We start from the raw sequence: 26,367 nt of genomic DNA, 5'->3' as shown, positions 1-26,367 counted from the left end.
ATTTCAGAAAACAAATTAACAAAAGCCGAAACACTTTTCCAAAAGACGAAACAAATTTAAAAAGAGGGAATGTCCTATTTCACAGACATTCTTAGAAATCCCACACCCTTTCTCGCCAAGACCTGCCCTGCTTCAACATGGCTCCTGCATCGCGGGAAGGGTAGGCTACGCAGATGTCACGAGATGTCCTTCCCAAATATAATTTTAAAAACTAAGAAGTTCATTATGTTTAGATTTAGGACTAGGTTTGGGGTTAAGGCAGTCTAGGATGAGTTAAATGTCACATGACAAAGATGTTACGTTAAGATTCATATTTGCATTGTTTATGTTATGTAATACATGCACGTCACTTCCAGCAAGTTGTGAACTATAGTTTAGCTAAAAATGAGGTTTTTATTACGCGTGTTGAGCACTCCCCGAACATACCCGAAGCTCAAGACACCGGGGTGTACTCTATCCACCACAAGGGCTACCGGAAGTGACCTTGCATTTGGCAAACACAGCACGCTACACTCTATACGCAATGGCGAGCAACGTGTTGGAATATGAGTAGGAGGAGGAGGTTTTCGATGTACAGGAGCACCCAACGGAACTTGGCATCGTCAAACCGCACGTTTGAGCCGATCAGGAGGTCGGAGTAGCTTTATAACACGCCGCACAGAAAGTCTTTGCCATGTCTGTTGGCTTGTCACAAAGTACAGTTGACAGTCCTGAAAAGTACTGCGTGGGTCTTTTTTTACCTACTGCAAGAGTCGTAGGAATATAGGAGCAAATCCTCACCTCTTGTCTGCGCCGCTTCGCCGCGGCACCGTGGCGGCTGCGAGATTTTGTTCTCTTGCTGGCGGTTGAGGTCCCGAGGAATATCCCCACTACCCTTAATTCTCGCCAGCATCATCTCTCTTTCAAAACCTGCTTCTTCCTTAACTCTCAATCTATCTTTTTATGGTTCATAAAATGGGACGTTCCCTTTCCAGGTGTTTTGTCTTTTGTAATTTGTTTCCTCTATTGAAAAAGTGTTTCTGCTTTTGTTAATGTCCATCCATCCATTTTCTGAGCCACTTTTCCTCGCGGGCGTGCCGGAGCCTATCCCAGTTATCATCGGGCAGGAGGCGGGGCACACCCCAAACTGGTCGCCAGCCAATCGCAGGGCACATAGAAACAAACAACCATTTGCATTCACATTCACACCTATGGGCAATTTAGAGTTGTCACTTAACCTAGCATACATGTTTTTTGGGATGTGGGAGGAAACCGGACTGCCCGGAGAAAACATGCAAACTCCACACAGGCGGGGCCGGGGATCGAACCCGGGTCCTCAGAACTGAGAGGCTGACGCTCTAACCAGTCGGTCACCGTGCCACCTCTTTTGTTAATGTGTTTTCTGAAATGTAAAAGTGTTTCGGTTTTTTGTTATATTGTTTTGCACTTCCAGGCCACTGTATTAAAGTGACTAGTAGTGCGATAATCTGGAACAGTGGCCAATGTGTGCACATGGTGCAGCTACTTCTCAAGCACATGAGTGGCCAGTATTGGTCAACAACAGATATGCAAGTAGTGCAGAGTGGCGAGACCACTACAGTGAGTGCACGAGTAATGTATAATTGGCCCCACAGAGATGTGACAACAATCTCGAGACAAAATTGGCAGCATATTACAATGGAGTTGTGAGTTTACTGTTCCGTTAATGTACTGTTGAAGACGTTAATGGAAAGAGGGAAGAAAGCTGTTGGAATGTCTGCTAGTTTTGGTTTGCATTGATCGGTAGCGCCGACCTGAGGGAAGGAGCCGGAAGAGACGGTGACCGGGATGCGGAGGATCCAAGAGGATTTTGCATGCTCTTATCTTAGTTCTGGCAGCGTGCAAGTCCTCAATGGTGGGTAGGGGGGTACCGACAATTTTTTCAGCTGTTTTGATTGTCCGTTGCAGTCGGAGTTTGTGACGGAAGAACACAGGACTGATTCGACGACCGCTGTGTAGAACTGCCTCAGCAGCTCCTGTGGCAGGCCGTGCTTCCTCGGAAGCCATAGGAAGTACATCCTCCGCTGGGGCTTTTTGAGAATGGAGTTGATTTTGGTCTCCCACTTCAGGTCCTTAGAGACTGTAATTCCCAGGAACTTGAAGATCTCGACGGTTGACAAAGACATGTCGGTGTGCGCTGCACATTTACAGACGGCGATAACAGACGGGAGCAGAGTGACAACCTCGTCATGGTGAAGAATAGGTTTACAGTCAGAGTTCAAAAAGATGCGAGTCATGGATCACTCTCAAACACCCCGCACATACACATACACATACGCACACGCACATCAGTCATCAGCAGACTGCACAGTCACTCACACCAAGTCATTGAACACAGGTCTTGTCAGTCAGATAGTCTTATGTCTTCAGTCTCGAATACCTTTAAAGCTTGTCTCATCCTTTTAATGTCTGTAAATCACTTGGTGTTACATTTTAGAAATGCATTTGACAGCATTTGAAACAAACATTGTTTCAAACAAAACTGTTAACACTGTGAGCAGTAAGCAGTTAGCATTTTCACGGGGTCACGGGTGTGCTGGCTATGCCCGGGGTACACTCTGAACTGGTCGCCAGCCAATCGCAGGGCTCATTTATTCATATCAACGGAATTAACCAAATCAAAATCCCCCCAAAATAATCAAACTTATTTTATTTAAATTTCTCTATCGTCAATTAATGCAGTTTAATTCATTTTCCAAGACCAAATGTCCGCTAGTGAATAGTTTCTCGAAACCTTCCAAAATTACAAATAACTGTCCTATATTTCGGGCGGTTCCTCGATCACCGTCCCTTAGCCCTCAGGCCTACTGTAGATTTGTTCAGGCAGTTCCAAACTGCGACACCTTAGGTCCCGGACCAAACATCTACACGGGGAATAGATCCTCAGACAATTACAAGTAAGGATTCTACATTTCAGCTAGTTCAATTTTCCAATCTGCATTAATCATGGTTGTTGTGATGGAAGGACATCTTTCGTATTCAAAGGGATCTATCAATTATACTTCACAGTTGCATACATTAACGCCATAAGTGTGTAAACGAATGTCTGGTGGTGACTGTAAATTAAATAACGAGCCTAAGCGGAGCAGGGTTATCAGTGCCAAGCGTGTCTTCATTGCAAAAAATAACCAAAGCAACAGCAATGTTGAATGCAATATGTGCGCCTGTATATCACCAGTCAAGCGTTGCTCTGTCTTTGGGCCCGCCGGGAATCAGCCAGAGGTCGGACGAACTGGGTCCCCCCCCACCATCGATCGCCACCATGAGTGCAAATGTCTCATCCTTTTATTTATCTTCTTCGGACAGTCTCTGATCCAATGTCCCTTCTTTTCACAATGGAAGCATCTTCTACACCAGGGGTGTCAAACTCATTCTTGTCTCGGGCCGCATTGTAGTTATGATTTCCCTCAGAGGTCCGTTAGAACAGTGAAATGTTTCATATTATTGCCATTACACAACAAATTGAGGGATAAGTCGTTTTGAAATCAGAAGACAAGGATAATAGTTTGTTCAAGTATTGTTTAAGTTACTGAAGAAGAAGGGCCTGGCTCAAGTTGGAGGCCAGAACAAAAAAGCAAAGAAATTATTTGAATCTTAAATTTGTACATCAACATGTAGTGTAAATAAGTTTTTCTGCGTGAAGAATTATTATTATTGTACTCCTTAGAGTCTTCCAGATTGCTTAATTTTATGTGCGGGGGCTCGGGGGAAGTTTCAAAGACACTCCTGTCTGTGCAGTCTGAACAGCTTTGAAGTTCTAACCTTGCTTCATTGGTCCACTTCACTGTTTTCACCTTAGGCTTCGCACGTTTAAGTTTTTTTCTGGATGTTGGTATTAAGTGAATTAAGCAGTGATCAGACGAGCCCAGCGCAGCATGGGGGATAGCACGGTATGTGTCATTTAGCGTATTATAGCAGTGGTCTAGAATGTTGTTTTCCCTGGTAGGACGGTTGATGTGCTGCTTGTATTTAGGGACCTCCGTGGTACACCGGCTCTAACTCTTTTTGATCCAACTCTTGCCTGGGAAAAAAGATTAGATCCTCTTGTGTTCTGCTCCTTCTCCAGTGCTTTCCCATGTCTCATCAGAATCAGAATCATCTTTATTTCGCCAAGTATGTAGAAAAAACACACGAGGAATTTGTCTCCGGTCGTTGGAGCCGCTCTAGTACGACAACAGACAGTCAATTGACAGAGAACCCTTTTGAGACATAAAGACATTGAGAAAAACAGTCACTGAGCAATAAAGGGTTGCTAGTTATCTGGTAATGCCGGTACAATGGTATTTATTTATTTATTTTTGACAATTGAGCAAAAAGAGGCAGAGTCCTCTAGCACTTAGAGCAGTTCGAATGACTAATATTGCAATAGTCCGGTGCAATGACCATTGTGCAAAGGGCGGCGAGACTTCAAGGAGTGGATGCGGTTTAAAGTGACGAGTAGCGCGATCATCTGGGACAATGTCGATTGTGCAAATGTTGCAGATACTCCTCTGTCAGTGTGCAAGTGGGGCAGATGCTACTCTGGCATGAGTGGCCAGTATTGGTCAACAACAGATATGCAAACGGTGCAGCGTGGCGAGACTACTACAGTGAGTGCACGAGTAATGTATAATTGGCCCGGCAGAAATGTGACAAAAACACAAAAAATTGCCAGCATGTTGTAATGGAATTGTAGGTTAGCTGTTTAAGAAGTTGATCGCAAGAGGGAAGAAGCTGTTGGAATGTCTACTAGTTCTAGTTTGCATTGATCGGTAGCGCCGACCTGAGGGAAGGAGCTGGAAGAGCCGGTGACTGGGATGTGGAGGGTCCGATAGTATTTTGCACGCTCTTGTCTTAGTTCTGGCAGCGTGCAAGTCGTCAAGGGTGTTAAAGTCCCCAAGAATAATGAGGGGTGAATCTGAGTGCTTTTTTTTCAACTTCGTTTACCTGTTCAGCGAGCATTAGCAGGGTGGCATTCATGTTAGCTTGAGGAGGAATGTCGACACCAGCGACTATGAAAGAGGCGAACTCGCACAGCGAGTAGAAGGACTTATAGTTAAAAAACAGCGACTCCAGGTCTGGACTCCCTGACGTCGGTACACCATTTTTCGTTCATATAGAAGCATATCCTTTTGTTTTTTAACTCTGTGACGCGGTCAGCCCGGTGTATTTGGAAGCCCGGAAGCATTACGGCACCGTTGGAGACACGTTCAGAAAGCCATGTCTCTGTAAAGCACAGGGCGGGGGAACGTCCAAAGTCTTTACTGGTCTTTGTGAGAAGATGACGCTCGTCCATTTTGTTGAGTAGGGAGCACAGATTTGCGAGGTGAATCGGCATTCGAAATCCTCTCTTACGGAGCTTGACCTGCACTCCGGCTCGCTAACCCCCTGCGTCGTCTTCGCCTCCATGCTCCATACACCGCGGCTGCTGCTCCTGTAAGTAACTGAGAGGAAAGAAACTGAGCGGATTTGTGAAAGTTGGTGAAAGAAAGTCCGGGGTAGACTCCCTAATGTTGAGCAAGTCTTCCCTTATGCAAGTGAATCACGTAATGTCTCCAAAGATGAAAGAAAAACACAAAAGCATAGATAATACTAGAGCGCAAGCGACCACACGATTAGGCCACATCTTGAAGACCTAAGACAATTTGACCCAAGACAAATGCTCTAGTTCCTCTAGTCTACAGAGTCCACCATGGAATTTTTTTTCCACAATCGGGAGTCCCGGGAGAGCTCTAGTCCGTTGATCTCTAAGGCTGAGTCAGGCATGTTTCCGTGAGGCAGAGCACGGAACAATTCTGACGTCACCCATCCTCAGGCGAAGTCTATTTTATTAGCCAGTTAACAAAGGAAGGCAAGGAAGAGTGATGGTATTGGCAGTTTGTTAGCCATTTGCTGAGCTAGCCAGCCGTCTCGATTGCCCCGCTCTTGCTTCTGTGAGCATCGCTTCCTCTTGCCGGCATCTCTGCGTCTTGTGCACCGTTTAGTTTCAGTCTGCTGAGAGTACTTGTCAACGTAGATGGAATAGTTGTCCTTGAACTCTCACTAAATTGATATAGTTCGTCTTGACGTTAAGCTGGCACTAAAACCGACTTCAAAGTCGTTATCAAGGGGCTTAATCCCGGGAGCTCGAGAAGCCGCTGCACCGCCGGGAGCCACCGTCTTGTACATTGTTCCAATACCATGCGATATATTTAACGTTTGTCCGAAGACACCAGTGATAAAGAAAATGAAATTTTAGCAAGCTAGGCTTCCAACTATCATGTCATCAACCAGTTGTCATGCTCGTTAGCGCAGCATACATTGGAAGTCCGCTCACCTGTTTGGTCACGTGACGTTCCGCATGTACTTGAATACTTCAGTGGCGGCAAACACTCGTGCTTGAAATCAGTGAACTTCCAACTGTAGTATCCGGCTGATATCAGCACATGAAAACAAATGGACAATATTAAAGTTAGATTTGTTCTCTTTCTGATTTCTCTGGTTACAGTTGCTTAAGCCTTGGTAAAGGGATGGACTTTAGTGTGCTTGTATTTTTTTCTTGATTCTATTTTTATCTTCTATTTTTTTAACAATTGAAACATTTTTCCTTTAAAAAGGTTTCGTACAATATACTGATGTGACGCCATCCATGATGGTGGTACATTTTTGGTGTTGCAAAATGTCACAGTTAATAATTTCCTGCTTGCTGTCAGTGTACCACATTTGAATCCCGCACAACCAAAAATGAAGGCCTTTTTTCAGTGTCCTGGAGTTAATGTGAGGCTTGCATCAGGAGCGCATCCTGTGTGAAAACTGTTCCAAACAAATCACGCGAGTGACTTGCTGTGGCGATCCCTGTCGGGAGGAGCCCATCGTCACAAATACTACTGAACAAATTGTCTCATGGCTCTGCTGATTCAAATCCTCTGTTTTGTCCACAGGTTGGTGAAGGATGCCCCCTGGGATGAAGTTCCTGTGGCACACTCTTTGGTTGGGTTTGCCACTGCTTATGACTTCCTTTTTGAATACTTGAACAAGGACCAACAGGAGCGATTTCTCCAGGTGATCGGCAAGACATCTCATCTCATGTATGAGAAATCTTATAGTCGTGGCTGGGGATTTCAATACCTACACAACCATCAGCCAACTAATTGTGTGGCTTTGCTCACAGGAAGCCTGGTTTATATGACTCAAGGTCAGTACGAATTTTATAAAGTGTCTTTTTAGCCTGCAGGATTCCATGGTCGCAGTGACTAAAATTGTTGGGTAGTAGAAGAATTGACCTTATTGCTCATCATGTTGCATATATTTCATATTTTCCACTGAGGCATAGCTTGGTTGACGTTTACAGGGTTGTAGCAAGTTTAGTTTGGTGGTGATACAGTAAGTATTGGGTGGAATTTGCCAATATCCAAAACTCGAAATAACTTTCTTTGAGGGGCAGTTTTGCGAATCAATGACTTCATTTGGGGAGCAAATAGTAGCAGGTTCATCCCACAGGGACCTGAAGCAAGACATTTCTGTTAATAACAAATGACCAATTGGAGATAGCTGGGATAGGCTCCGGCACGCCCGCGAGAAGCCGGAGAAGCGGCTCACAAAATGGATGGATGGATGGATGGATGGACTTCCTTCACCAAAATCGTCCTCTGTTTGAGTAAATGAACGATTTTACAACCATGAGTCCTCTCTGACCACTTTTGCCACTTTTAATATTTGTCTTTTTCTAGTTTTCATGGTGTTCCTTATCTAAATAGCAATAAAGCGCTACCAGACATCTGTAAAACGGTTGGTTTCTTTACTGAGGTAAATACAACGCTAATCCTGTTTATGGTTTTGGAGAAAATATACATTAAGTTTTTTTTTTTTTATGATTACATTATTTATTACATGATTCACATATCGTGCAACACTATTTCTCTTTACCACCTTTCGCATTCGTCACTGGAACTCTTCAAAGTAAACGTCCCTCCATCCATCCATTTTCTGAGCCGCTTCTCCTCACGCGGGTCGCGGCCGTGCTGAAGCCTATCCCAGCTGTCACCGGCCGGGCAGGAGGCGGGGTAGACCCTAAACTGGTTGCCAGCCAATCGCAGGGCACATACAAACAAACAACCATTCGCACTCACATTCACACCTACGGGCAATTTAGAGGCTCCAATTGATGCATGTTTTTGGGATGTGGGAGGAAACCGGAGTACCTGGAGAAAACCCACGCTGGCACTCCACACAGGTGGGCCCGGGCATTGAACCCTGGTCCTCAGAACTGTGAGGCAGACGCTCGAACCAGTTGTACACCGTGCCACCTCAAAGTAAACATTCAAACACAAAACAATGTAAAGCAATATTTTGCATGTGGGAACTTTTAACAACGAAACTTGCTTGATTATTGTTATTAAAATGCTATTATTTAGAAATGTTTTTCTTCAAAATCTAACCAAATCTCAGTTCTTTGGCGTTAACAAACCATAATAACATTGATACGCCAATAAACAAAAAACACATCAGGTAGTCTTGCAAAGTAAAACTCGCCCAGTTTGACATGGGAGGACCTGTTCCTGGTGGGATAGCTTGTTGGGGACTTATTTTGAAATGCCACATCAGATTGGAATGGAAGCTCTTATGTTGGAGACCTGGGGCTTCATGTACAGAGACTTGCGTGGATTTCCTACTAAAACATGACGTACGCTCAAATCCAGAAAACGTCGTACGCACAAAAATATACAGTTGTATGAAACTGCGTACTCATGAATCCGAGCACATTTCCTTCGTACATTCCCATCAACTTGGAAATGAGCACACACGTTGGAGGAGCCGACTCCTCCCTGTCCACGCCCACATTCGAATATGCAAATCACATTTAAATGAACCTTGCACCTGAAATGCCGATGAGCCATTTCGTGTATGAATGTGTGAGTGGGTGAATGTGAGGCTTTGTAAAGCGCTTTGGGCGCTGTGATAATGTAGATAAGGCGCGATATAAGTGCGGCCCATTTACCATTTATTTTTTATGATTTTTTGAAAAAAAGATATACTTGCAGTCATGTATGGAGATAGCAACTAAACTATTTTTTAATAACTCCTTCAGCTTGATGGCATCCCTCACCGTTGGTGTCCACCAACGGGTTCGGGGATTGCCGCCACGACAGGGACCGACCACCTTACGGCCACAGCTCCGGTCGGCCGCCTCGGCAATAGAGGCGCGGAACATGGTCCACTCGAACTCAATGTCCCCCGCCTTCCCCCGAGACGTGGTTGAAGTTCTGCCGGAGGTGTGAGTTGAAACTCCTTCTGACAGGAGATTCTGCCAGACGTTCCCAACAGACCCTCACAATACGTTTGGGCCTGCCAGGTCGGACCGGCATCTTCCCCCACCATCGGAGCCAACTCACCACCAGGTGGTGATCAGTTGACAGCTCCGCCCCTCTCTTTACCCGAGTGTCCAAGACATGCGGCCGCAAGTCCGATGACACGACCACAAAGTCGATCATCGAACTGCGACCTAGGGTGTCCTTGTGCCAAGTGCACGTGTGGACACCCTTATGCTTGAACATGGTGTTCGTTATGGTCCAATAACAGAACACTACTCGGGTTTTGCTCGGGGGGGCGTTCCTCCCAATCACGCCTTTCCAGGTCTCACTGTCATTGCCCACGTGAGCATTGAAGTCCCCAAGCAAAGCAATGGAGACCCAAGCGGGAGCGCTCTCCAGCACCTCCTCCAAGGACTCCAAAAAGGGTGGGTACTCTGAACTTCTGTTTGTTGCATAGGCACAAACAACTGTCAGGACCCGCCCCCCACACCCGAAGGCGGAGGGAGTCTATCCTCTTGTCCACCGGGGTGAACCCCAACGTACAGGCGCCGAGCCGGGGAGCAATAAGTATACCCACACCTGCTCGGCGCCTCTTACCGTGCGCAACTCCAGAGTGGAAGAGAGTCCAACCCCTCTCGAGAGGACTGGTACCAGAGCCCAAGCCGTGCGTGGAGGCGACTCCGACTATATCTAGTCGGAACTTCTCGACCTCACACACCATCTCGGGCTCCTTCCCTGACTGAGAGGTAACATTCCACGTCCCTAGAGCCAGCTTCTGTAGCCGGGGATCGGATCGCCAAGGTCCCCGCCTTTGGCCACCGCACAGCTCGCACTGCACCCGACCCCTAAGGCCCCACCCGCAGGTGGTGAGCCCATGGGAAGGGGGACCCACGTTACCCTTTCGGGCTGTGCCCGGCCGTGCCCCATGGGTGCAGGCGCTCGCCTTCGAGCCCCACCTCCAGGTCTGGCTCCAGTGGGGGGCCCCGGTGGCCTGTGTCCGGCCGGGCAAGGGAAACCTGAGTCAATTATTTGTCGTCATCATAAGGGGCCTTTGAGCCGTGCTTTGTCTACTATTTGTTGAATATGTAATATGTAAGTCTGTAATTATGTTTTGTTAAGATGGCTGTGTTTATTGGAAATTATTTAGAAATTATCCATCCATCCATCAACTCTAAATTGCCCGTCAGTGTGAATGTGAGTGTGAATGGTTGTTTGTTTGTGTGCCCTGGGGGTACACCCTGAACAGGTTGCCAGCCAATCGCAGGGCACATATAAACAAATAACTATTCGCGAACACCAAAAAAAAAAAATAAATGCTTGGCCTGGTCGACTTGGAATAGACCGGGCGTTCGGAAGTTTTCCTTCAATTCCCAATTGCCACCCCGCCCCTGCATTTATCGTTATCACGGAGGGTGTGGAGTGGGTAGGCAAAGACAGAAAAGCATGATGCTAATTGCTAAGCTATCGTGTCATGAAATCTCAAAACACCCAAAAAGTGATTCGGTGATACCGTACACTTGTCACAGATCTGGCATGTTCGCTGCGTGGCTGCATGGCTTTTCTCCAGTTACTACGGTTTCTTCCCACATCCCCAAAACATGCATGGTAGGTTAATTGAAGACTAAATTGCCCGTAGGTGTGAATGTGTGTGCAAATGGTTGTTTGTTTATATGTACCCCGCGATTGGCTGGTGACCGGTTCTAGTTCCCCGCCTCTTGCCCAAAAATAGCTGGGATAGGCTCCAGCACGCCCACGATCCTACTGAGGATAAGCGGTTCGGAAAATGGATAATGTACCGTTGTTTGTTGTGTGCCTTTTTGTTAGGTAGTTGAATTAAGGTCTTACTTCAGCAATTTGAAAGTGTGTTCTATGTTCACTAATTCAATACAATAATGCGCAATAATACGATCAAAATAATTATGCGCTGAGGAATATTTTATATGTATTAACGCGCTACATTGCTTGTTACCTCTCAAAGCTGTGTTTTTTGAGTATGTGTCACCGCCAACACAAATTATTTGAACTGGTTGGGATCAGGGAAAGGTAATGGTGCATCGACACAAAAAAGGTCAGTCTTCAATACTGTGCATCTGTCCTTGACTACCTGCCTTCCGTTATTTTTTTCCCCAAACTTAATATTCTTGAGTCTTTTTTGTTTTGTTTTTTAAATATAATGTAAAATAATATGATGAGAAGTTTTCTACTATTCCTCTCGAGACCCGGACTCAAAATGTGTTTGACACCCATGCTATAGTGCTTTAATTCAAATTAACAGAATGTAAGCCTGTGTCTAAGATACGCATGTCAACATGTTTTCAAGGTTATCTACAGGAAGCCTACCTTTGGACCAAGCAGGTCCTGTCCATCATGGAGAAATCTATGGTTCTTCTTCAGGATGTCACAGACGGATCCCTGTATGAAGGAGTGGCGTACGGGACTTACACAACACGCTCGCTGTTCCAATATATGTTTCTGGTGCAGCGCCACTTTTCCATTAGCCACTTCCACCACCCCTGGCTCCAAAAACACTTCAATTTCCTGTACAGGACCATCCTTCCTGGTAAATGGAACATCATCATACCCATTTTGTTGCTTTATTTTCAATCTGTGTCGTATAACGCACTTCGTTTTGATTTCTTTACAAAAATGCTTTTACTGTAAAGCGGTTAAAGTAATACCAGAAAGCCATGAGTGCTGTCCAACAATACACATATAGGCCCTATTGTATATTTACAGTGATTAGTAGGTTCTTTAATTTTAACAATGATCTAAACCTGAAAAGAATTCATGGAGTAGATGCTCGTTCATATTTCGTGTGAAAACTGAACTGCAGTTAACGTGTGACAGTTGCCTTTTGTATTTTTCTGTTGTAAATTGGAGCCACTCTTGGCTACAATCAAAAGACTATACTGGGGCAAAAACGTATATAGTCAGCCACCAATTGTGCAAGTTCTCCCACTTAAAAAGATGAGCGATAAATCACATTGTCTGATTTTTAAAGAATTTATGAGCAAATTATGGTGGAAAATAAGTATTTGGTCGCCTACAAACGAGCAAGATTTCTGGCTCTCACAGACCTGTAACTTCTTCTTTAAGAGGCTCCTCTCTGTCCGCCACTCGTTACCTGTATTAATGGCACCTGTTTGAACTCGTTATCAGTATAAAAGACACCTGTCCACAACCTCAAACAGTCACACTCCAAACTCTACAATGCCCAAGACCAAAGAGCTGTCAAAGGACACCAGAAACAAAATTGTAGACCTGCACCAGGCTGGGAAGACTGAATCTGCCATAGGTAAGCAGCTCGGTGTGAAGAAATCAACTGTGGGAGCAATTATTGGAAAATGGAAGACATACAAGACCACTGATAATCTCCCTCGATCTGGGGCTCCATGCAAGATCTCACCTCGTGGGATCAAAATGATCACAAGAACGGTGGGCAAAAATCCCAGAACCACAAGGGGGGGGTGGACTGAGTGAATCACCTGCAGAGAGCTGGGACCAAAGTAAGAAAGGATACCATCAGTAACACACTACGCCGCCAGGGACTCAAAATCCTGCAGCGCCAGACGTGTCCCCCTGCTTAAGCCAGTACATGTCCAGGCCCGTCTGAAGTTTGCTGGAGAGCACTTGGACGATCCAGAAGAGGATTGGGAGAATGTCATATGGTCAGATGAAAGCAAAATAGAACTTTTTGGTAAAAACTCAACTTGTCGTGTGTTAGGTGTCTGCATTATATCCTATGCAGGGCCCAAGGCCCCAAATTACAAATTAATAAACGACCACCACACTCACCAATTTTTACATGTTCGTTTTCTCTCAGGAAAGCTAAAACCAATCAAGAAACTCACACAGACAGAATTTTGAGCCTTTTATCATTCTCAAGAGCTCAGCAAAATATGTTGACAGAATTCTGGGTGTTTTCTCTCTTCCCTTGAGCCGAGCCTCGCGTCTGCGTCGCAGGCGGAGAGAAAATGGCGCATCTTTCCATGGTCGTCCGACACAATTTGTAGATTACAACACAAGTGCAGGGAGGGCAGTGTTCCTCCTCACAGCTGGCTTGTCTCAGTTGGCTCCCGCTCATCCTGACCTGCTGTCTTCCCCCCTTTCTCTGTTGGATGACTTGTTTTCCTGTACCGGTCAACTAGTACAATCCGCAGCCGCCTTCTTTTGCAAGATCCTGTAAACAACCTGTCCAAACACACACACTGCAAGCATATTGCACAAGCTAAAATGTTTCAAGATTACTGTGGGGCCACTAGTGTAAGCAATCTCATACTAAATACTAAATCTGTGAATACTATAAGAATTGATGACAGAAGAATTCTATTGGCTGGTTAAAACAACAATTCCTAACATGTATTCTTTTCTATGGCTAGTATAACACGTGTGTGGAGGAGAAAGAATGCGAAGTTGCATCCAAAGAACACCATACCTACTGTGAAGCATGGGGGTGGAAACATCATTCGTTGGGGCTGTTTTTCTGCAAAGGGACCAGGAGGACTGATCCGTGTAAAGGGGCCATGTATCCTGACATTTTGAGTGAAAACCTCCTTCCTTCAGAAAGGGCATTGAATATGAAACGTGGCTAGGTCTTCCAGCATGACAATGATCCCAAACACACCGCCCGGGTAACGAAGTAGTGGCTTCATAAGAAGCATTTCAATGTCCTGGAGTGGCCCAGCCAGTCTCCAGATCTCAACCCCATAGAAAATCTTTGGAGGGAGTTTGTCTGTGTTGCCCCAAAACATCACTGCTCTTGAGGAGATCTGCATGGCGGAATGAGCCAAAATACCAGCAATAGTGTGTGAAAACCTTGTGAAGACTTACAGAAAACGTTCGACCTCTGTCATTGCCAACAAAGGGTATATAACAAAGAATGAGATGATTTTTTATTGACCAAATACTTGTTTTCCACCATAATTGCCTAATAAATGCTTTAAAAATAAGACATTGTGATTTTCTGGATATTTTTTTCTCACTTTGTCTCTCATTGGTGAGGTATACATATGATGAAAATTACAGGCCTTTCTCATCTTTTTAAGTGGGAGAACTTGCACAATTGGTGGCTGACTAAATACTTTTTTGCCACTGTGTGTTTATACACACACATATATATATATATATCCATCCATTTTCTTCTGTTTAAACGAGGTCGGGTCACGGGGGCAGTAGCTTTAGCAGGGAAGCCCAGACTTCCCTCTCCACAGCCAATTCCTCCAGCTCTTCCGAGGGGATCCCGAGGCGTTTCCAGGCAAGCCGACAGACATAGTCTCTCCAGCGTGTCCTGGGTCGTCCATGAGGTCTCCTCCCGGTGAGACGTGCCCGGAACACCTCACCAGGGAGGCGTTCAGGAGGCATCCTAAACAGATGCCCGAGCCACCTAATCTGGCTCCTCTCAATGCGGAGGAGCAGCGGCTCTACTCTGAACCGCTCCCGGATGACCGAGCTTCTCACCCTATCTCTAAGGGAGAGCCCGGACACCTTGCGAAGGAAACTAATTTCGGCCGCTTGTAGCCGGGATCTTGTTCTTTCAGTCACGGCCCACAGCTCGTGTCCATAGGTGAGGGTAGGAACATAGATCGACTGGTAAATAGAGAGCTTTGCTTTTCAGCTTAGCTCCTTCTTCACCATAACGGGCCGATACAAAGTCTGCATAACTGCAGACGCTGCACCTGTCGATCTCCCGTTCCATTCTCATCCCAGGCACTTCACACTCGGCTGCAAACCCCTCCAGTGAGAGTTGGAGATCACGGCTTGATGAAGCCAACAGAACCACATCATCTGCAAACAGCAGAGATGCAATACTGAGGCCACCAAACCGGACCTCCTCTACGCCTCGGCTGCGCCTAGAAATTCTGTCCATAAAAGTTATGAACAGAATCGGTGACAAAGGGCAGCCTTGGCCGGGCCCCATGGGTGCAGGCCCGGCCACCAGGCACTCGCCTTCGAGCTCCAGAGGGGGGCCCCGGTGACCCGCGTCCGGGCAAGGGAAACGTGAATCCATTTATTGTACTAGTCATAGGGGTTTTTGGAGCCGTGCTTTGTCTGGTCCCTCACCTAGGACCTGTTTGCCATGGGTGACCCTGCCAGGGGCATAAAGCCCCAGACAACTTAGCTCCTAGGATCATTGGGACACACAAACCCCTCCACCACGATAAGGTGACGGCTCAAGGAGGGGATATATATATATATATATATATATATATATATATATATATATATATATATATATACAGTGGGTACGGAAAGTTTTCAGACCCCCTTAAATTTTTCACTCTTTGTTATATTTCAGCCATTTGTTAAAATCATTTAAGTTCATTTTTTGCTCATTAATGTACACACAGTACCCCATAGTGACAGAAAACAAAACTTAATTGTTGAAATTTCTACTTATTTATTAAAAAAGAAAAACTTAAATATCACACAGCCATAAGTATTCAGACCCTTTGCTGTGACACTCATATATTTAACGGTTGCTGTCCATTTCTATTGATCATACTTGAGATGGTTCTACATCTTCATTGGAGTCCAGCTGTGTTTGATTATACTGATTGGACTTGATTAGGAAAGCCAAACACCTGTCTATGTAAGACCTTACAGCTCACAGTGCATGTCAGAGCAAATGAGAATCATGAGGTCAAAGGAACTGCCTGAAGAGCTCAGAGACAGAATTTTGGGAAGGCACAGATCTGACAAAGGTTACAAAAAGTATTCTGCTTCACTTAAGATTCCTAAGAGCAAAGTGGCCTCCATAATCCTGAAATGGAAGACGTTTGGAATGACCAGAACCCTTTCAAGAACTGGCCGTCCGGCCAAACTGAGCAATCGGGGGAGAAGAGCCTTGGTGAGAGAGGTAAAGAAAAACCCAAAGATCACTCCAGAGATGCAGTCGGGAGATGGGAGAAAGTTCTAGAAAGTCAACCATCACTGCAGCCCTCCACCAGTCGGGGCTTAATGGCAGAGTGGTCCGACGGAATCCTCTCCTCAGTGCAAGACACATGAAAGCCCGCATGGAGTTTGCAAAAAAAAAAAAAAAAAAAAAAAAAACACCTGAAGATGGTGAGAAATACGATTCTCTGGTCTGTTGAGACCAAGATATAGATTGTTGGCCTTAATTCTCAGCGGTATGTGTGGAGAAAACCAGGCACTGTTCATCACCTGTCCAGTACTGTCCCAACAGTTAAGCATGGTGGTGGCAGCATCACGCTGTGGGGGTGCAGGGACTGGGAGACTGGTTGCAATGGAAGAAAAGATGAATGCGGCCCAGTAGAGGGATATCCTGGACGAAAACCTTCTCCAGTGTGCTCAGAACCTCAGACTTGGAACCTTGTCCCACGTGATTGTGACAGCAAGCTCAGTGTGTGTGGGCGTGTGCGTCGATGTGTGAGTGAGACGGGACTGCGAAGGAGGAAGGAGTGCGAGTGTGTACAGTAGCAAGTGTCGTGACGGCGACCGGGGAAGAGTAGCGATTAGCGGAGGACCCGTCGAATGCGCAGGAGCTAATGAAGCCATCCAAGCAGCAAATCGGTGCTTCGTGCCTTTATTGTTGCCGCCACCTAACTCAGCTGTGCGACGAGTCAAGGGCGTCAGGTGACCGTAGCGGGAAAGGTTAACACTTTGTATAAAGAAACTGAAATACATTCAAATAAAATAATGAAGATGCTTTACTTCCCATTACTGCTGAGAGTGTGAAAAAAGGAGGGCGAAAAAGGCAAAGATACTCCCGCCGCACAAACACAGACAAGCACATTCATATCAGAATTTTAGAAGGGGGCCAATACTTTTTCACAGCACTGTATCTGTGTACCACACCTCTCTGTTCTGCACCTGTGTACACTCCCCTCCAAAGGTTTTGGAACTGAGGGCATTTCATTTATTTTTCCTATCGACTGAAAACATTTTATGTTTGACATTAATAATGAATATGCAAATAAACATAAAATAAACAAATCTGCGAATAGGTGAATCTTGAGTATTCCACGGTACCTGGAAATGAAAGCTTTTGACGTCAAAACCAGTCTCCAGCAAAAAGCAAGAAAGTAGGTAAATAAGAAATTGCCCACACTGTTCAAACACTTTTGGAGGGGAGTTTTAAGTAAATGGCCAACGCTGAATTTCTTTCTTTCTGTTTGATTTTTTTTTTTATTATTAGGATTTCAGAGAACTGTCGCCATTGCTGATTCCAACTACAACTGGTTTTATGGACCAGAAAGTCAGCTGGTCTTCTTGGACCGTTTTGTAATGCGTAATGGTAGTGGGAACTGGCTGGCCGATCTGATTCATCGAAAGAGAGTGACGGATGGAGTCGGACAGGCTGGCAAAGGCCAGCGATGGTGTACTCTTCACACAGAATTCATCTGGTGAGCATTGGGGGGGGGGGGGGTTCCACAAATATACACACACACACACACACATTAGGGCTAGTCACGATTTGATACGTATCACGATTTCTGACCCATGGTTAGATACGTGATTCGGTTTTTTTTTTGGGGGGGGGGGGTAAAAAAAGATTTATGATTATGATTGCAAAAACTGGACCATTTATTTAGGACACTTAGTTGTACACGATTGTAAAAAAAAAAAAAAAAAAAAAAAAATAATAGTCTCCGGTCTCTGCTGTAAACCAGAAATTAAATAACAAAATACTGTATGTAAAAACTTTTCTCTAACAAAATAGCTACTGTTTAAAGATCCAGTGTCTAGAAAAGGCCCCTCTGACAGCTACTTCTGTTTGACCTAGTTTTGTATCTGCTTTGTCCATATTTGGTTGAGACCGCCTGCCAGAAAAACGTCTGGAACTCAGGAATGACGATTTTAATTCATATTTTAACATGTTTACTGAGGCACCATAGAGCCAATATTCCATCCCTACTACTAGAAAATGTTGGTTTGGTAAAATATGGCACTTTTAAAATCTAGTAAGAACTGAACGACACTGTGAACCGGAAAATGTTGTCCCATGAAAGGCAGTTGACACAATATCATGGATTTGAAGACCGCGCGGTTTTTGGTTTCGATATAGAATCGTTACAGCCTAGAAAAAAATTGCATGCATTTTTGCACCTCTCTTTCTTCATGTGTTCAATACTTTTTCCCGGTGTCATTTCACATTATTAATTTCTGTTCCCAACAGCTGGTGAAAATCTCATGTCAATAGCACCTTTGAGAAAAATGGTGACCTGTTAAATACTTCATTCAGCCGCTGTATATGTGTATATATGTGGTTTTATTGTATGTTATACTGTTTATATTTACCGTTGATATAATTGTATAGTGACCAAGCAGGTCAACGGTGGTTAGTTTCTGGCAGCTAATATTAGCAGTCAACAACACCATATGTATTCTCCTCATATGGCGAAACCCTGCGGTAGAATACATTTTAAGAAAGAGGCAATATCAAACTTTCTTTCAACTTTTTGAACCTCCTAATTTCCCCATGTTCTTCAATTTTACTGTGCTTTAGGTATGACCCAGGCCTTATTCCAAAGGCCCCGTCGGATTTTGGGACATCTCAGCTCCATTACTTTGAGGACTGGGGCGTGGTGACCTACGGCAGCGCTTTACCTGCCGACACAAACCGCTCCTTTCTTTCCTTCAAATCAGGGAAGCTGGGGGGACGTGCCATTTTTGATATTGTTCACAAGAACAAATACAAAGAATGGATTAAAGGGTGGAGGAACTTCAATGCTGGCCACGAACACCCTGATCAAAACACTTTCACCTTTGCGCCCAACGGGATTCCATTCATCACTGAGGCACTATATGGACCCAAATACACTTTGTTGAATAATGCAGTATTGTTTGGTGCAGCCCTCTCAGGTAGTTGTTTTAAGCCATGGGCTGGCCAGGTAACAGAAGCATGTGACTCAAAGTGGTTGAAATACAAGGTGGGGCCTGCTGCTGATGCTCAGGGGAAAGTTGAGGCTGCCATGGAGAGACAAGGGATGGTCTTCATTCGCGGGGAAGGACATTCTGCTTATAGTGCAGACCTGAAAATCCGAAACTTCCAGAGGAACATCCTCCTCCTTCACCCACAGCTCTTACTTCTGGTGGACCATATTCATTTGCATCCTGAGAGTCCATCCAGGGCCATGAGCACTTTCTTTCACAATACAGACCTGCCATTCAAAGTTCTAAAAGTAGACGGTGTTCATGGAGCATTTGTATCTCACAATGCAGACAGGTATAAAATGTTCTGGATGGATGACACAGGTCACAGTAATAGAGGGGTGGTAGGTTACTGGGGTTATCCACGGGGGTATCCATATAATGGCTCCAATTATGTGAATGTCACAATGCCATTAAGATACCCTCACACCCGAGTAGCTTACATTTTCTTTGGACCAGGTGTGACTCTCACCAGCTTCAGCCTGCGTGGTGATGACCAAAGAGTGGATATTTACCTGACTACCAAAGAGCACACCTACACAGTCTATCTGCTGACTGGAGACGTTATCAGCAAGCCTCTTTTTGCCATGGTGATGATGGACCAAAAGAAGATTGTGTTTGAGAAAATGCTCGCTCCTCTGGACAGCTCACCTGTGGAAGTAGAGGACTACGTCAACATGGTGGAGGACAACCTCCAGCTTGTCAAACCAGTCTTCCAGCAGATGGAGCGACATATACTTGGAAAGGTTCTAAATAGTGACAGCTTCCATAAGACTGCGGAACGCCTGCTCCAGATCTCTGATAAAAAGAAAACAGAAGAGGCCATTGAAAAGATGTTTGCATTGTCCAAGAAACAGGGAAAGTACAAGGTGGGAAAGAAAATCAACCTTGGGGAGAAACTCTCTGAGAATTTGCCTGACATTTTTACACAGATCGAGATCAGTGAAAATAAAGTGAGACAGAGGACATCGAAGCGTGTCTATGAGGACAGTCCCGAGGAGGGAGACACAGACTCTCTGGCCTTTCTAGAATATGCCGACAGCCGTAAAAACAGAAATGGCGGCTTTGCCAAAGGGCAAAAATTCAAAGAGGTCAATATGTTGGTAACGACCGGGAGGGAGCGCATTTCCAGCACGGCCTCTTCCATAAGACTCTTCCTCCTCTTGAATACTGCCACCTTCTTCTTACTACTGGCTGTCTTATTGACTCGCTTTCACAGGGGTCGAAGCATACAAACGCAGAGATGTTTTTACACCGTCCTTATGATTGACTGCTTGATCTTACTTTATCTCTACTCGTCCTGCTCCCACGGACAGTGTTAACATCACGAGTGTAATTAATTGTTCAGATGCGAATACGGGTCATTTTGATATCATCTGATCAATAACGGTAAAGACGTGAAAATCAATTCCTTTGACAGACGGTCCTTCTTTGCCTCTCAAGCTGTCTTTACCGTTAATGCCACTGGAGAGAGCCTCGACCTTTGAGCGGAACTGTCACGTTGAGGCAACCATTTTGCATTCACGCAATAGTAGACAGCAAAATAAATGGTATTATGAGATACGAATGAATATCTATGCATTTGTGAATGTGTGGGAACTGTTTATGGCTTTACCATTATTACAATTGTACACAGATGAGTGTAATGGGTTTAATGAGTAGTTATGATCATTTATCTGTCCGGAGGGCGACATACAGTATGTACATTTTGCAAGTCGCGATTTTTTTATGAAGCCGTTTGTCTTTACAGTTGTGCAAGAAATGTATTTTTGCTCTGTCCATAAGGATTGCCTCTACTATGAATTTGAAGACTTTAATTGTCATACCAACACACGCTTACACATGATATGGCATGAAATCTGATACCCCAGGTCCCACATTAGCCCAATAAGTCTCAAGACTTGTGAACTAGAAATGGAATCATGAAATTAGATCAGATCAAACAAGATAAAGAAAGATTTTGAAAAATACAGTACCGGTCTTTGCAGTTGTCAATGTGTGCAAAGGTGCAAATGCAGAAAGGATTTGGATGCAGTGGAATACAAACACCGTAGGCTTGAATTCCACAAAATGTTTACATGCTATTTCCATGGTCCTTGTACCTGAAGGGAATAAAGTGTTCATCGCGCAGGGGCAAATTGGGCTGAAGTCGGGCGACAGAGCATTGTGCAAGTTTAACAGTCTTACAGCTTCCAGAAAGAAGCTGTTCCTCAGCCTGGTAGTCCTGCACCGGATGCTCCGTAGCCCCCTGCGGAGCAGTGAGGAGGATGCAAGAGAGGGTGTGCAGGGTGGGTTGAGTCATTGATGATGCCCTTTTTCCGCACCTGCTGGTAAAGATGTCTGCGGAGGTGGGAAGGCCGCCCTCTACTATCTTCTTAGCAGCCTTTGCCTTCCTCTCGGCAGCCGAGCAGCTGCTGTGCCACGCGGTGATACTGATGCTGAGGACGTTCACCACCGCACATCTGTTGAAGCTCCTCAAGTCACAGCTCCCCAGTCCGGCACGTCGCAGCTTTCAGAGGAAGTAGAGACGTTGGTGAGCAGACAGGAAGTGATTCGGCACCAGGTGAGGTCCTCGGAAAGATGGACTTAGGAACTTGTAGCTGGAGACCACTTCCACGACTGCTCCTCCAATGTGCAGGGGGAAGAGGGGGCGTCTGTCCCTGGTGAAGTCTGCCACCACCTAGAAAGGTGCAAAGATTTTTGATCTTTGCACCAGTCCACCAGATGTTCAACCTCCTCTCTGTACTCAGACTCGTGGCTGTTGGCGATGTGTCCCACCACTGCTGTGTCACCCACAAACTTCACTATACGACAGCTCGGCAATTTTGCTGAGCAGTCATAGGTCAGGAGGTGGCTCCGCACATAGCCCTGTGGAGAGTCAGTGCTGAGGATGATGGAGGAGGACACTGTGTTGTGGATCCTGATTCAAGGACTTTAAGTGTCATAAACATAAATTTATACACAAAAAGGGGCAAAGATCAAAAACTTCATCGACGTCACGATGGACCCTCACCGATACGCCTGCAGGAGGAAGCGCTCCATTGAGGATGCTGTCTCATCAGCGGTCCACACAGCCTTCACACACCAGGGGCCTCATGTACAAAGACTTGCGTGGATTTCCTCCTGAAACATGGCGCACGCTCTAATCCCGAAAACGATTTGAAGTCATCCTGCTGGAATCTACCACAACCTTCCCAGCCTTTATCCGCCACATCATCCTGCGCTCCTGGAAGCATTCTTCTGGGATCATCTGCCGCTCTATTGTCATGGCAGCAGGATCTCTTTGTGGACACGCCGGTTGATCATCTGGCTCACATTGAAGTGGAAAACGCACAGTTTGTTGTTTGGGTTTGAAATTTAGCTTTCGTGATGCCAGTCCTGGAACTTTTCGACACAGCTGGTAGCTATTTCCAAAAACTAATTACCTTTCATCTACTCACAAATTTTGTTTGCAGACTTGAAGATTTGTTTGCGGTCTCTTGGGTGTTGATAATTTATGACAACTTCTTAGGTAAATATGCAATGAGAAATGTGTTTGTATGTGCCCTGCGATTGGCTGGCGACCGGTTCAGGGTGTAGCCCGCCTCTCGCCCGACGATAGCTGGGAAAGGCTCCGGCGTGAGGAGAAGCGGCTCAGATAATGGATGGATGAATATTTCGTCATAAATCCTAATCCCCATGTTTCGAAATCCACGTTGCTAAGTGAAGATACAGATGTGGTTTAAGTGACATCCTGGGCCGCCTGCCGATGAGCAAACCGACAACTCCAATCCGCTAGATGGCGGCGTTACACCTCTCAATATTGGTTGTGAGCCACTAACGACGCGCGAGGAAGACGCAGAGCGGCGTGTTGAGTAAGATGGGTGCGCGGCTTGTACGCTTGGTGAGAAATGTCAACCTCGATAACAGAGTTCGGCGAGAAATCTCCAAAGACAAGCCTCGGTGTGCACCGAGGCACAAGTTGACTCACGATGAAGGTGAGCACACGGGGGGCTTCTATCACGGCTGGTAACCGGAGAAGAAAAACGGCCAATGGTTTCCTTTCTTCACAGCAATTCCCTTTCCGCCAGAAGCGATGTCGGACGCGGTCCACCAGAAGAGCGAGCCTCTATTGTTCAATTTGAAGACGGTGTTTGTGGACTCGAAAGATCGAGCAGCAGCAAGCGTGAAGGTCAGTATTATTGCGAGTTGAGTTCCATGTACGAGTAGAAACTTTTATCGTCGTCGAATTAGGGTTCTGAAAACATCAAATGCAGCAAACGACGAGGTCATAATCATCTTTGTGTTTCGGGGTCACTGGGAAACCCGACGAGCTAGCTCCTCAGTTCAGCGGGCCACTCCAAAATCCTGAAAAATCCAAGACCTATTTGCCTGTCACGTTTAACATACGGCTCTGACGTAGCAGTTTTTGAAAATAACTATAATATAGATTGGAATGGACCGATGGACTGGTTTTAGTGCGTTTCATAAATTGGAGTCAAAAGAATGTCAACAAGGGCCACTTTTGGGCCATAACCAGGATTTTAGAAATACTGAGATTATAATTGTGTAGACAAGTCCAGTCACAAACAAAATTGGTTGGTACATCAAAATTAATTCATTTATAGCGGGGCCCACAGTTGGGGCCAAGCACTTAGTTAGCCCCCCCCCCCCCCCCCAGCACGTAACCACCATGGGTAATAATTGTTGCTTCGTATCGCTGACATTAGCTTGTTAGCATGCGTCGTACTAATGTCAATGTCCAGAGTGAGAATGAACGCAAAGCTGATATTCTTTTTGTGTGTGTTACCTTAGCCGTAATGTGGCCGGAGCAGAGACAGTGGCTGTAAACCGTAGACTTTCTCCCCAACAGTGTATGTGTGCAGTGCGGCAGTGTTTTCCACTTGCTAACTGATGACAAATAACTTTGTGCGGAAACCACTTGACCCCCCCCCCCCACAAATTGTTTTTCCCACTGAGGAAGAAATATCAAGGTCATGATCTCAGTGTCCTCAATGGTAATTAGCTATGCAATTGTATGCATAGATTTTTCTGTATATGGCCCTCAGAGGGAAAAGTTTGGACACCCCTGCTTTAGGTCATAGGTCAATTTACTGTACTTACGAATAAATGTTTTGCTTTTCTATTCCTACTTAATCTCTCTCTGTTTCCACAGTCACTAAAGGAGGCCTGTGTGGACAAAGAGGCAAAGACCCGTCCGATGAAGTTCACTCTTCCAGGCGACTCGCATGGCCTTGCAACTCTAACAAGCGTTCCTCACGGCAAACTGACCATCGCCGAGGCTCTCAAGGCCCTCAGCAGCCACCGCAATCAGCCTCAAACATGGACATCACAGAGGATTTCAGAAGAATATTCTCTGAATTTGAATGAAACAAACTCTTTTCTTGAGTTTTTCATCCCCTTTCAAATTCAGATTATCCCACCCCAGATTACAAATGTTAAACAATTGAAGGCTTCATAGGAACGCATGGCAAATGACAAAATACATGATGTATAGTATATCGTGCATTGGTTTGGGACAAGTTTGTTTGACCAGTACATAGAAACTGATTGATTATTATCTTTTTCTGTCAGGCACCGCCACATAGTTATCTTTTCAGATACAAATTTATCAATTTAACAAAATAAAATAGAGTGAAACTGGTGTACAAGAAAATATTACAATATTGACATTCAAGAGATAAATTAATCATCAGAAAGCTGAACTATTTTTCTGTAGTATATTAACGTACATTGGAACCTTAGTTCGTTCATTTGTTCCGGGACTTCAAATGTTCCCAAACTGAAACAGTTTTTACCCAATAAAACCTTGGTTCATTCATTCGTTCCAGGACTTCGAATGTTCATAAACTGAAAGAATTTTTCCGCATTAAAATAAATAAAAATAGAATTACTGTAATTTCTTGTGCACCCGTGTATAATACACACCACCAAAGTTGAACACAAAATTCCCCTCAAAATCCCTTCTACCGATGTATAATGCATTTTTACAATGTATGGTTTTGCTTCTACCTATTTTGATCAAACCGAAGTATTATCAGTATTTTTTGTTTTTTCAAAGAATTCTGAAGTTAAGCACTTTATTTGAACATGTAATACTTTTTTTATTTACTTGCTCTTATTTTGAAATTCACAGCCCTACCCTTATTTATTAAATGAGAAAACACAGTTGTGCTCGTGTTTATTACCCAGGCAGAATTTGTTAGGTGGATACAATTCTTTAAAGAAAACATGAAAGGCCAGGTGGAACACATTTTATTTTCATGGGATTCAAATTAAACTATTAAGAATTTCAGAAAAGCATTATCATTAAACAAAACATAACCATATAGAAAATGATGGTTATTTAATCAGTTGATAAAAAAAAAACATTTCACAAATTGTACCAGGGTATGTAAATTTATAAGCACAACTATACATATATGCAGTAATACGTACCTTAGTGTAGGCTACACCTTTCTCATAACCTCTAGGTGGCGGTGGCATATTAGAATGAAAGTTTAACTCCCATTTATTTCCACAAGTCTTAAATAAATGCAATAATCGCATCCACCTTAACGGCTCGGTGGCAAAGTTTAGGATCTACAGGATCTCAATTAGCTCCCAGTATGCTCGCCACAATCTGTCATAATCCAGATTTCGAAATTAATAATATACCCCTTCATTTTAGTACATGGGAACAACATGGAATTGACCACCTACAACAACTATTTAACAATAATGCTTTTAGGACACGTGATGAACTGTAGAATAATTCCAAATAATAGGTGGAAACTTTTTTCATTACAATAAATTAAAAGCAGCAATAAAAATTTTTTAAAAAAAAGAACACCAACACTCCAGAGCACCCTTGAACTGCCGGAGTTTGTCACGCAAATAGTGAAGCTTCTCCTGCCAAGTAAAAGAAATCTTTCAAAAGTTTATAAATGAATTTCATGTACTAAATCAACACCCCAAACATTCTTATGGGTCATTTTCATATTATTTGATGAATGACAGTACCCACTGAATTTCCTTTTGAAAATAAACTAATTTTACCGGTACAAGTATTTGAATTATTGGCAGTTGTTATGCATCAAAAGCTTGTAACTGTTTCAGAGGGGGGAAAAAAATGTCTAAAGTTGTATTTTTCCAACTTTTAATGCCAAAACGTCTTCACCGTGTCCGAAACTAAAGTTCATGATTTACG

General features: G+C 44.5%; 2 protein-coding genes across 7 annotated transcripts in view; both read left to right on the top strand.

Annotated features, from left to right (window-relative positions):
- dse (dermatan sulfate epimerase) overlaps window positions 1-21,148 on the top strand; it is a 33,303-nt gene extending 12,155 nt beyond the window's left edge. For 5 of the 6 annotated variants that reach the window (XM_061753387.1, XM_061753388.1, XM_061753391.1 and 2 more), the window contains 4 exons: window positions 6,918-7,171; window positions 11,608-11,847; window positions 17,443-17,650; window positions 18,754-21,148. In XM_061753387.1, the coding sequence (XP_061609371.1) occupies window positions 6,918-7,171; window positions 11,608-11,847; window positions 17,443-17,650; window positions 18,754-20,500 (2,449 nt within the window). In that variant the 3' untranslated portion in view covers window positions 20,501-21,148. The remainder of the gene's footprint in view (window positions 1-6,917; window positions 7,172-11,607; window positions 11,848-17,442; window positions 17,651-18,753) is intronic. The other variant, XM_061753389.1, reaches the window with a different exon arrangement.
- Window positions 21,149-21,822: 674 nt separating this feature from the next.
- ndufaf4 (NADH:ubiquinone oxidoreductase complex assembly factor 4) lies at window positions 21,823-25,346 on the top strand. Its single transcript, XM_061753394.1, has 3 exons — window positions 21,823-23,155; window positions 23,231-23,349; window positions 24,334-25,346. Exons 1-3 carry the CDS (start codon window positions 23,038-23,040, stop codon window positions 24,637-24,639), a joined length of 543 nt encoding a protein of 180 aa, XP_061609378.1. The 5' UTR covers window positions 21,823-23,037; the 3' UTR covers window positions 24,640-25,346.
- The last annotated feature ends 1,021 nt before the right edge of the window (window positions 25,347-26,367 follow it).

This window comes from Phyllopteryx taeniolatus, chromosome 18, assembly GCF_024500385.1.
Source record: "Phyllopteryx taeniolatus isolate TA_2022b chromosome 18, UOR_Ptae_1.2, whole genome shotgun sequence".
NCBI lineage: Eukaryota > Metazoa > Chordata > Actinopteri > Syngnathiformes > Syngnathidae > Phyllopteryx > Phyllopteryx taeniolatus.
The sequence above is the reverse complement of the archived record's forward strand: the minus strand, read 5'-3'. Positions and strand labels throughout refer to the sequence as shown.